Consider the following 12,418-nt stretch of genomic DNA (forward strand, 5'->3'; position numbering starts at 1 on the left):
ATGCCAGATGGAGTATCTCATAACAAGAACCAACCGAATTACATGAGCTTAATGCCCAGCCGCCAAGATTCGAAGAACTAACATATGGGATAAATTAGTCTTTTATTTATAGTAGATAATGACTAATTATTATAATTTAGATAAATTTATAATGATTGACACATTGATACAATGTTTATTTTGATATTTTGGTACAATATTTAATTTAGATAATTTATGTTGTGATAGAAAAGTTATGATTCATAATCAATATTATTGATATTATGTTTGTTATAAATTATTTTTGCAAATTAGTTTTTTAAGTGATTATTATAACGTTATGCTTATAACGATAAAAAAAGGTCAAAAATCTATTATAAAATTATATTTTACCCATAAAAAATGAAATTACTGACATTATCGTCCAAAATTGGTGACTATTTTCATCCAAATGACCAAAATCTATCATAATTTTTTTGGTGATTAACATTTTGGTCCAAAAGAATGTACTGACATTTAGATCCAAATAAAATTAATGACAATTTCCTCCAAGAAAAAAATTATTAACAATTTGGTCCATCAAAATTTTACTGACATTTACGTCCAAAAATGAATTCTTAGTGACATTTTCGTCCAATCTAGTCAACATGACCACATTGATAATCAATTTTGTGGCAAATTTGTTTCTTTGTGCCATGTAGGCATCTTTTTTAAGACAAAAGTCGATGATATGATATTTTTGTCGCACTTTTAACACTTTCCAGAATTAAATTTTGCATTTATATCTTCCATAGACACATTTACATTTATCAGTGAATTATAATTTTAAGGATAAAAGTAATTATTTATGTATATTTTATAAGAAAAAAATATATGTGCCATCGTAAAGTACCTCCAGACAATATATATATATATCCAGAAAACATAATTTACAAAAAAAAAAAGGAAAAAACAAAAACCAATGTTATTTGAACATGAAAATGAAAATGAGATACATATGCAATGCCCTGAATTCATATCCATATATGATCTATCTCTGTCTATCCAAAACAACCGTTGATGCTAAAAATAGCATATCATATCATCTTCCCCACAAGTCACTCACAAAGAACAGCTCAAACCCTCGGACCAAAATTACATCTTACATAGATACACCATTCATTATTCATACATGGCTTGTTCCCGCATTCACTTCAACCTTAATCTCCGTTTCCCCTCTGATGCGGCACCAATTGCTTCCACATGTCACTCTCCCTCTCGCCTCTCTCTTTCCCTCTCGCACTCCCCTCTCTTCACAACAACACCAAAGGCAGATAATACCACTAATTCTAAAAACAGTGAATTGGATATTTTTAATTTCCCATTTATTTCATGCTTCATTTATTATTTTAATTATTTTTTTAATATTGGGTTTGTTTGCTTTTCTTTGCTTTGCTCCCATTTATTACGTTGGATTCGATTCTCACGCATGTTTATTTATATACCCTCTTTTTATTCGTTGTGTTGTGTTCTGTTGCTTTCTTTCTCCGCTCAGATCGCTTATTCCAGTGCTCCGCGGCGCACGTGTGGTGCGGTGTGCTCTCAGATGACCATGGAGGAGAAGCCTCTCTCTGAGAACCGAATGCTCGTTAGTTTCCTTCTCCTTTTTGTGCTCTTTTGCTTAATGGGTTTTGGGTCTGAGAAGTTGAAATTGAGAGAAAGAGGCAAAAATCTTGTTTTTCTTTTTTCTTTTTGGTTATTTGTCTGTGGTGGTTTTGGTTAGTTGGTTTATTTTGGTTTTGGGTTTTGTTAGATTTTTTATTTTTCTTTTGGTTTTGGTTTTGGATTCTGGGTTTAAAGGGTTTTGGTTTCTAAGAAAGTAAAATGGATGGAATGGAGTCAAAGTTTTTTTTTTTTTTTTTCGTTTGGAAATTTATCTATGGTGGCTTAACTAGTTATATGATCTGTTGTAAAGATTTTTTTTTTTAATTATTAATGATTCCTCTTATGGTTTTGGCTTCTGGGTTTTATTGGATTTTTTTAATTCCTCTTTTGATTTTCACTTACGGGTTTTTGGTTTGTTTGGTTTCTGAGAAAGGAAAACTGGAGGGAAGGGAGACAATTTATCTTTTCTTAAAAAAAATTATTATTCCGCTTATGGTTTTGGCTTCTGGATTTATGAACTTTTGGTGTGTTTGGTTCATGAGAAAAAGTAGAGAAAAGGAGCCAATTATTCTTTTTTTGATGATTTATGTGTCACTGCTTGATTGGTCAATTTATCTGTGTATTGGATTTTTTGGATTCCTTTTGTGGTTTTGGCTTCTGGGGTAAGGGTTTTTGCTCTGGTTAGTTGCTGAGGGAAAAATAATGAAATGAGTGATGTGTGTATGTGTATTGGTGATTTCTCTGAGGTGGCTTGTTTGATTGATTTCTCTGTTTTCTGGGTTTTGGAAGGTGTATGTGCCTCCTCATCCGTTGATCAAGCATTGGGTTTCAGTTTTGAGGAATGAGCAAACTCCATGTCCCATCTTCAGTGAGTAGCAAAGTTTCTATTTTTTAGCAATATTCTGTAATTTGAGTTGAACTTTGAACTGATTTTGTTCACCACAATTGACGTATGAACAGCTCCATCACTTTAGTTAACTTAATAGCTACTTTCCATTTGATGCTTAATGGTATTACTATTATAGCTTCTTGACAAAAACATGCTGCATGTATTTGATAAGGCTGTGCAGTTTTGGCAAACTGTTGATTCATTTGGAGCAACTGGCTCCATAAATTGTTATTGTTAAGTGGGGAAAGATGTATGACTATGTCTAGTTGTTTTCACCTCCAAAAGCTAATCTTATCTGAATGCCATTTTTAGAGTGTCATTGATAGTTTTTCAAATTTCAATATTCACTTTTATGGTGCCCATTATCTGCTAATCTGTTATTACTGGTAATCAGCATGAAAGAAAAATGGTGTCATCAAGTATGATGGGAACCTGGAACTAGCAACTTAGGGGGGTGTTTGGGAAACAGTTCAGTTGAATGTAACCCATATTTTTTCCAATCCAACAATGTTGTTGCTTCTCTGTTTTGTGCTTTGGTGCAAATGGACGGTATGTACCTCTAAAACAGCAATCCACAGACACTCTTAATTTGAATAGCTTGGTCTTTTCCCTAAGAAAATCAAGTCTTGAGTAGGATAGATAGACAAGTGAGCTGCATCATCAATTTTGCATTTATTGAAATTTGAAATGTTCACCTTCAAAGGATACACATTTGGTTTGTGTTTTGTTTTCATTTTCCATTGATAGATATGTTTTCACTATGAATACAAAGTGTCATGGTTATTTTTATTGTTTCCTGAATTTACCAAGAAAATGGAAAATCAATAAAATCATCTTTTCACCATTTACTTTCTTGGAAATGAGAAGCAAAATCCAAAAATATGGCCTTTTAGTGAAAAAATATCAGATAAAAATTACATAAAACATACCAAACATACATCGAAGTTTCCCAAGTTCCTCTCAGTCTTTTTTTTAACCCCAATGTTTAACTAAACTTTAATCAGACTTGACTTGAAATTCAGAGGTAGCACTATCACTGACTCTTCTAGTTTCTAATGTTTTAGGAAATGCAATGGCTGAGCTGGGAAGGCTACTAATGTATGAAGCTTCAAGGGATTGGTTGGTTAGTTGCTATTTCATAGTTCATATCCCTGCTATAGTTCTCATGTTTTTTACTTGAATTTTTTTTTGTTCCTACAATTTAATTTGATATTGTTGCAATCTTATTTTTGTTTCTATAATCATAAAATTTGCAAATTGGAGCTATTGTTTTCATCTGCTTGAGGTCAAGCCAAAAGGGAATTGGTTTTAAACTCTATGCTGTCATTGCTGTGTTCCAACTTTCAAGCATCCAGTATAGTTGTCCAAATTTTGTTTTCTCTATAGTCTATACTTGTCTATTGAAATGATGCTTGGTAGGTCATGTTATAAGGGCTAAATAGTTGTTAGGAGTTAAGACATAATGACATATGTCATGTGTCAACCTTGCTCTGGAGTCTGGACTTCAAATTATATTGTCTGGTAGGTAATGTTTTTTAAGGGTTAAATAGGTGCCTGCGGTAAAGTTGTGTCTTGGTGACTTGTTGGTCATGGGTTCGAATCCGGAAACAGCCTCTTTGCATATGCAAGGGTAAGGCTGCGTACAACATCCCTCCCCCATACCTTCGCATAGCGAAGAGCCTCTGGGCAATGGGGTACGAAGTTTTAAATAGGTGCCTGGTTGGGTTGTCTTGAACAATACCTGTCGAAGATAATAGAATTTGTTTAGCTTATGTATGATAAATAGGCTTTGAGGGAACTAAAGAATCTAGAAAGGGTAATCTTGCTGCAATAGTTTATTCAACCAATAACTCCTCCTGAAGAATGTATTGCAGCCCTTTATTCATAAATTTTCCAAAAAACTAAGACAGTTGGATTCTTGAATCTAAGGCTTTCTTTTAATTCTAGTGCCTGAATCTGGAACATGTCACTGATTAACAGTTGAAAATTTTCAATGTTATTTCTTATTCCCAACTAATAGTTTTGTCCACCTCCCATTGCCACACTCATAATCTTGGATTTACTCTTTTTCTCATATCTGCTTTGCTTTCAATGTTTACAGCCCACCGTTTCTGGAGAGATTCAATCACCAATGGGTGTAGCCTCAGTGGAATTCATTGATCCAAGGGAGCCTGTGGCTGTAAGTAGCAGATTACTTTCAATATGTTTGATTAGAATCAAGTATTTGCAGGAGTTCTTGTGGCCTTATAATTACATATTACAGGAGGATTTTTTTTTTTCATATACTAAGTTGTGAGCATTTTAGGGATGTAATTTCTTTAGCCAAAACCAAGCTCCTGTTTACGGGGTATTCCTTTAGTACTGTTAGCATATCGATCATTGTTACTCAGACCTAACTCCTTTTGTGGTGTTATTGCTGTGGTTATGTTATGTATTGTCTTTCTGCAACCTATTGCCTGAATCATTTACTAGTTTTGCAGGTAATTCCAATCCTAAGAGCAGGCCTTGCTCTTGCTGAACATGCATCATCGATCTTGCCTGCAACAAAAACATATCATTTAGGTAATGATACTCATACTAGTAAATAATGAAAACTAGAGGATACATATGTTGCTTATTTTGTAATTTGGGAGCCAAGAATTGTGAGCCACACCCAACAAACATAATTGGAGAAAAAAAATCTGGTTTTTGGTTTGCATATTTGTATATAATATTGTCAATAATTCATGTTAATAAGATAATTACTTGTTTAACGATTGTAAATTCTGGGATGCACTTTTTCAAAACTAGAGTACATTTCTTGTCTGTTCCTTAAATTGATTAATGATTTTTTTTTTTTTTGCTTTTTTGGGAAAGGAATAAGCAGAGATGGGGAAACTCTTCAGCCCACTATATATTTAAACAAGTAAGAATCTTATATTTGCAAGAGAAATATGCTTTTTTGTCCATTATTTTCTTTCCCTTTCCTCCTGATTCTAGCATGGCTTGTTGAAGATAGAGATGAGTTCCATAAAGAATGCCCTGTTGCTTCTTTTGCTTCTCGGTTCTTCTACTGAATGCTAGAGCACCTTTGTTACATATTCCACCTATATTTCATTTTCAGGTTACCCGGGAAATTTCCAGAAGGATCTAAAGTTTTTGTGGTTGATCCTATGCTGGCAACAGGTATGTATAGTCTGCTCATGTTTGAGCCTTTGCTCTAATCTCTTGCACATCATGCATCAACACTGGGGTCTTTTGATCTGTGTCTTCATAATGGTATGAATTTCTTTAGTTTCATGTTGGTCAGTAACTCGCAAACCACAGATGCTCACTAGGGTGTGGTGGCTGAACCTTTGCTTGTCTTCCTCGTCTCACAAAATGCAAGTTTTTTGTTTTGTTCGTATGTGTCTAATATGTAGCCTTAAAGCAACATGTTATATGTAGTGCTGTAATAATTGCATATATCTGGGATCTCAATGTTGGGGTTTTATTTTTTTATATTAAATTGAGCTTTGTGTCATCCTTTTCATGGTTGCACGAGTATGAGCGTGCCATCATTTACAAACTAGAGCTGTATATGGATTGGGTTGCATGTTGGCTTTGGAATTTGTTAGGATCCAACTGCAAAGGTGTGGGATTTGGGACTTGAGTTCCAGATTGGAAGTATAGGATTCTAGTGTGGAGATAATAAGACCTCGGGCTCTCCAACTACAATTGCTAGCTAAGAATCTGAAATTAGGGATTTTGATATGTAGATTTGATCAAGATAGGGAAAGATGAAGAAACAAAATAAATTGAATAATTCTAGTTTTAAATAAAGATATACTATTTCAGTGTATTTTACTTCTTTATCTTTTCCTATTTTTATATGATCTGCATATGAGGATCTTTAATTCCATATCTTTAGCATTATTATTGTTTATTAGGATAATTGTTAGTTATGATTCTATTAATTAGTTTTTTTTTAATTTTATTTTATTAATTAGGATAATTGTTAGAATGTTAGATATGATCCTACTATTTAGTATGATTTCAATTAGTATGATTTCTAGTTATGATCATATTAATAAGGGATATATTTGTATTTGTATCCTTTTTTAAAGACAAACCTGGTTGAAATATTATCAATGAAAAATTATTTTCATAAAATTTCATGTTAGTCTGGGAGAATCTCTCAGCAATACCCTAGGAAATTCATCCAGTACCCCTTGCACTTGTTTTTGTTCTACTTCTACAATAGAACCTTCATATTGCACTGCTTCTTTGTATCCACAATATCCAGTACCCATAGAAACATGGCCAATTCAACATCTGTATGCTTGCAAATCGATTGTAAAGACACTTTAGTTCGTAGCAGTTTAGGATCACCTTGAATTTTCACAAACTACCCTTGCTGTTTGAACTTAATGGTCAGAGATTTCCAATTTACCTTGACATCTCCCAACTTTTCCCACCACGCTACCCCCAATATGATCTACACCACCCAAATCAAATAGAAAGAATTTCTCTGTTATGGTCATTTGTCCTAGTTGAACCTCCATCTGCTCACAACAGCCTTGAGCATTTTTCCTGTTTCCATCACCCCAATCTCACTCCATAGGTTTGAGTAGGAGTCACTTTCAAACCTAGTTGCTGCACTAATTCTTGAGAAATAAAGTTGTGGCTGGCACCTCTATCAATCAAAATCAACTCTCTTTTGCCCTGAATCAGCCCTTCCAATTTCATTGCTTGTGGTTGAGTAAATCCACCAGCTGAGCAAACGGATAAGTCCATCCATTGACACTCCACCTTTGTTTCTACTGTATTGTCAAATGTATTCTCAAGCATCCCTTTCCAATCTTGAAATCTCCCCCTCATCATTAATCCATTCATCCTCTGCCACAATAAGCAACCTGAGGTTTTTTTCGGGGCACTTGTGACCAGCAACAAATGGTCCTCCACAATGGTAACAGAGTTTTGCTTCGTGGCAGCGAAGGTACTCCTAATAGGGCAGGTTCCGGACTCCCCTATACTGTGATCCCGAGCTCGTAGACTCACTTTGATTTGCAGCCATTACGTTCACAGAGCTACGCGCATCCCCTGCTAGATTTCGATTCTGACTTTGGGTGTTGTGAAAGGTGTTCATTGCGGATCATCCAACACTGTGTATCCATGTTCCTCCCTTGGGTTGAAAACGAAACCCATGACTACGCAAATCAACCTCTGGATTTCCTTCTTTTTCAGCTTCCTCAAAATCAGCCGTCAACTCCATGGCACGTGATAGATCCTTCGGTTTGTGGGGATGAATTTTTGCCCGGATCTCATTGCAAAGTCCCACCAAAAAATATCCTCTCAATTGCGCTTCCTTTGTACCCAAGACTTGAGCCATCGGCACCTCGAATTCCTGAATGAATTCAGTCAAAGTCCCCCATTTGGCGCAACGCTATCAAACATTCGTAAACATCTCCCCTTCCGGTATCGCCGTAGCACTTAATCAGCGCTGCCTTGAAAACAGACCAACTCTTCCGCTTTGCCTTTTACTTCCAATACTGGAACCAATGCAAGGCATTTCCTCCATGCTGATAAAGGCCAATCTCACTTTCGCGCTCTACTGGACGCGTTGCACGGCAAAAAACTTCTCCGCATACACGATCCATCCTAACGAATCCTCCCCTTCAAATACTGGCATTTTCACCCTCATTTGCCCAATAATGGCGTGACAAATTCAGTATTAAATCCTCCTAGACTCGCTCGCTCACTTCGTCCTCCGATGCTGGTGAAGGCTCGGATTCCGTCACGGACTCCACATCCTCCAACCCACTGTTCTGCTCCTTAGATGCATTATTGGCTCATTATACATGATGCCTTTGTGTTCCATGAGCATCTTCATCATCTTGCGCAAATCTTTAATGTCGTCGCACTGTTTCGACACCTTTGCAATCACCTTAGTTTATTTCTTGGATGATTTCTGCAACTCAATGGCCATCGCCTTCAATTCGCTGGTTGTTGTTTTCAATGCTGTAACCAAAGATTCCAGCTCAGTGAATCGAGCCTCGTCATGATCCATGATTCTTTCTTCGACAAATCAGACCAGTTGTTAGGAATCTTCTCTACTTTACTAACTGCAACTAGAGGTAGAACAAATGCACATAAGAACCAACACAGAACAGTACACACAGAGATAAAGGGATTACTGTTACTGATAGTTCTTTTGCTCCTTACACAATGAAGAACACTCTCTTCCCTTACATTACTGAGACACTTCTTAGGTTCTCTCAATACAATCAATTCTCCCCCCCCCCCCCCCCCCCCCTTCCTTCTCAAGAAAGATGTAATTTATTCAAAACTACTAACTAACCTGTCAACTGTTGACAGCTGGCAGAGTCTAACTAACTCCCAACAGCCTAATTGTCACTCCTCATCTTATTCTTCCTATTGTACACTAGCCACGGCTTAGCTACAGTAGATGATTCCTCTTGCCTAACAATGAGTTTGCTTCTTACTTTCAGCGTAGGTTGCAGGAAGGATTTTTCTTTGTTCTGTGACTCTATTCTACATGAAGTGGTTCATAACAACTTGGTATTAAAGCCTTTCACAATGCTTCTCAGCTTCAAATGAGAGATGTGGGGGGTGTCGTTGGCATTGCAATGTTTGCCTAGGACTAGCTAAAGGAATAGTGCACACCCAACTTGTGTGGGTGCCAGGGTTGAGAAACAGGGTGAGATGTTAGGATTCAATTGATAAGAACCATAAGAGAGCCACACCACAAAAGCTAGGTATTGTAGTTGGAGAGTCTGAAGCCTTATAAACTGACCCTAGAATCCCACACTTCTAATGACTCAGATCTCATACCTTGCAATTGGATCCTAACAGACAAATTGGATATTAAATTAGCAGAAAAGTAGAAGTGTAGAACTATATTCAGATCATATTGGGTTGGTTTTTCTTGATTTCAAACTTTTACAACCCAAGGCTGAATAAATTTTTCTTGAAAATTTCAATCATTTTGTAATGGCCGGAAACAAGTGGATTGGTCCAAATTTTGGACACAAATCCATTATTTGAACATAAGAAAATTATCTTACTTTGCATGTAATCATTTTTCGTGTACATGCATCTAAAAAATCAAAGGGCAACTTTAGATGTTCAATTTTTGTATTCAAAAAACATTTTCCTTTTGGACACCCTAGTGCAATCAATGACATCTTTGCATAACCCAACAGTGGTTGATCACAGTGGACGTTGATAGTCCATAATCTGATTTAGGCAGTCGTAATTCTGTATTAGGAAGTTATTTGGCAGTTGTTTTATATTATTTTTGAATTAGAAAGTTATAGGTTATGATATGACAGTTAGGGATATAAGTTGTGTTGCAGACTTGTAAAGGGCAATTAAGGTATCATATTGTTGTTCTGTGTTTTGAAGGAGGAAACTATGATAGGGAAAACCCTTTGTGTTAGGGGGGAACTCTGTATATGTACTCAAATCTGGCTTAAACCAGATTATTTCTATCTTTATTTAGAATTTAGTGTTTATTTCTCCAGTCCAACAGAAGTAGACTGAAACCCTAGACGAACTTTACCTGCAATGTCAGGGTTTGAATTCTGGAGTTGCTACTTTTGAGAGAATTTTACGTAATCACCACCCCCAACCAAAGGATTAATCTCACAGCCCCGCCTTTGAGAATTCTCGGTCATATACAAAAAAAATTACGTGTGCATCAATTACGTGTTTCATATTAATATTTTGTATGAATTGCAGGTGGCACTATAGTGGCAGCTGTGAGCCTCTTAAAGGAACGTGGAGTTGGCAACAAGCAGATTAAAGTGGTAAGGAATAGTAATCTGTTTATATTCAGAAGCTAGATTTCCTTTGTTACCAGAATTCTTTTCATTTTAAGCCAAACATGTTTCTATTCCTGTGCTTAATTAATTAGTTAACTCTGGTAACAACTACATAACTGAAGTTTGTTCTTTATGCATTATGCCATCTACATTATGCATGCTGCATATTAGGTAAAAATTTCAATATTGTTACTGAAATCAATGTTTTAAACCGAATCGTTCATTGTACCAATAAAAATACTAATTTACAGTTCATTGATTCGACCGTAGAGAAACTGTAGTAGATCATGTAATAATTAAATATATTTTTAATGGATACATCATACATGACATTGCAGATATCTGCTGTTTCTGCCCCTCCTGCTCTTCAAAAGCTGAGCGAGCAGTTCCCTGGGTAATTTTAACAAAACTTCAAATTTCTTAACTTTCTTTCAAGCAATAGATTCTAATTATGACATTTTTGCAGGCTTCATGTGTATACTGGAATAATTGACCCCGAAGTTAATGAAAAAGGGTTGGTGTCTCATGATATTAAAATTTGAGTTAAATGCCTATGTACTAACAGTGTAAAAAAGTTTAACATTGTCATCCAATAACAATTCACTGTTTAAATTAATTTAAGATAATTATTTTAAAAGTCAACAAACTTAGCATATATAATGAGTTGTGATTGGATGATTGTGTAAAACGTTTGTTTTACATTGTTAGTAAATAACTCTTAATATTTATTTATGGTTAAACTATTCATTCTTTCTCTATAGTTTACATTTTAGTTTTAGTCCCTATACAAGAAACGGTAAGTTTTAGTCTCTATACAGTTTTGTGATGGTTTATCACTGTCAAAAATGTTTTATAGCAGTTTTACACTGCCAGAAAATGTTCTATGGTGTATCAATTTTGGACCAAAAGACCCTGTTCCCTTTTGTTTTCATTTTTTGTTCACTTTTAATTTACAAAATTTCTACCTTGTTTTAAATTTTTTTCTCTTCTAAAAAAAATTGTGTAGGAAACAGTGAAAACAACATTTTTTTTATTTCCAATGTTTTCTGTACAAATCTTTGAATTGAAAAAAGAAAAAGCAGGTTGAAAACAAGGTGGTAGCAGTTTTGTAAATTAAAACTGAAAACAAGAAACGAAAACAGAATTAAGAGGCGCGTTAACTTTTTATGTATGTGTAGGGACTGCTACAGTTTTGATGTGGAGACTAAAACTTAAATGAAGATAACTATAGAAGCCAAATAAATAGTTCATGGCAAATGCTAAATGCTAATTAGTATCTGATTAAGGAATTTAAAGTAAATTTTTTTTATTGGAATGCATAAAATTGTATTTTTTATGATTTTTTTCACTTTCTTATGATTTTGATAATAAATATTTTTTTTTAATTCTTTAACCTGTGTCCTGTGGTTAGCAAGACCAATAGTTTATTTATTTGTTTATATTTTAGTTAGCTAATTTATAGAGTTGTAGCATTGTTAATGTATTTCTATTTCTGTGCTTAGGTTCATAATTCCTGGCCTTGGAGATGCTGGGGACCGTAGCTTTGGTACAGATACATGAAAATTATACGAAATACCTCATCACCTCTCCCTTGGGTGCCATATTTTACAATTTTTGAGGCCCAAAATTTGTCATTATTTTTTCGGATGGATACTGAAGTCTTGATCAGTGGCACCCTTCCGGTTTACAATTACATAGGTGTTGGTCATTATTATTATTATTATTATTATGAATTACACAGGTGTTGAAAGTTGAAACTCGTAACGTGAAAACTGGTTAGCATGTTAATTCAAATTGTTTTTTATAGCTTAAATATATTTTGGATCCCTTAAATTTGGGGTCTTCTCTTTTAGTCCTCAAATTAAAATTTACTGTTTTTAATTCTTCAAATTTACAAAATAAAAAAAAATTGTCATTTTTAACTGATTTACTGTTTGAATGCATAATTTGTGATGTTTTTTATTGGAGGGACTAAAAATAACATTTCACAAAGTTAAAAGACAAAATGTAAATATTAATTTGGGGGACTAAAAACTATATACTCAAATTTGAGGGACTTTTATCAAATAGGATTCGAAGCAAGCAAGGACATTTTACTTTC

The 12,418-nt window shown here is 34.8% G+C and overlaps 1 protein-coding gene across 3 annotated transcripts; it reads left to right on the forward strand.

The window, feature by feature from the left end:
- Positions 1-990: 990 nt before the first annotated feature.
- Positions 991-12,169, forward strand: LOC114406180 (uracil phosphoribosyltransferase). 3 transcript variants are annotated; one of them, XM_028368818.1, is made up of 12 exons: positions 1,031-1,288; positions 1,514-1,606; positions 2,413-2,491; positions 3,577-3,635; positions 4,614-4,691; positions 4,993-5,074; positions 5,369-5,417; positions 5,616-5,677; positions 10,235-10,302; positions 10,656-10,711; positions 10,784-10,831; positions 11,820-12,169. In XM_028368818.1, the coding sequence occupies exons 1-12, from the start codon at positions 1,151-1,153 to the stop codon at positions 11,875-11,877; spliced, it is 870 nt and encodes a 289-aa protein (XP_028224619.1). In that variant the 5' UTR covers positions 1,031-1,150; the 3' UTR covers positions 11,878-12,169. The 3 variants fall into 3 exon arrangements, with proteins under 3 accessions (XP_028224618.1, XP_028224620.1, XP_028224619.1); XM_028368817.1 differs by having other exon boundaries at positions 991-1,606; XM_028368819.1 differs by lacking the exons at positions 10,235-10,302; positions 10,656-10,711; positions 10,784-10,831; positions 11,820-12,169 and having other exon boundaries at positions 992-1,606; positions 5,379-5,417; positions 5,616-5,643.
- Positions 12,170-12,418: the final 249 nt, after the last annotated feature.

Source organism: Glycine soja, chromosome 3 (assembly GCF_004193775.1).
Source record: "Glycine soja cultivar W05 chromosome 3, ASM419377v2, whole genome shotgun sequence".
Lineage (NCBI taxonomy): Eukaryota > Viridiplantae > Streptophyta > Magnoliopsida > Fabales > Fabaceae > Glycine > Glycine soja.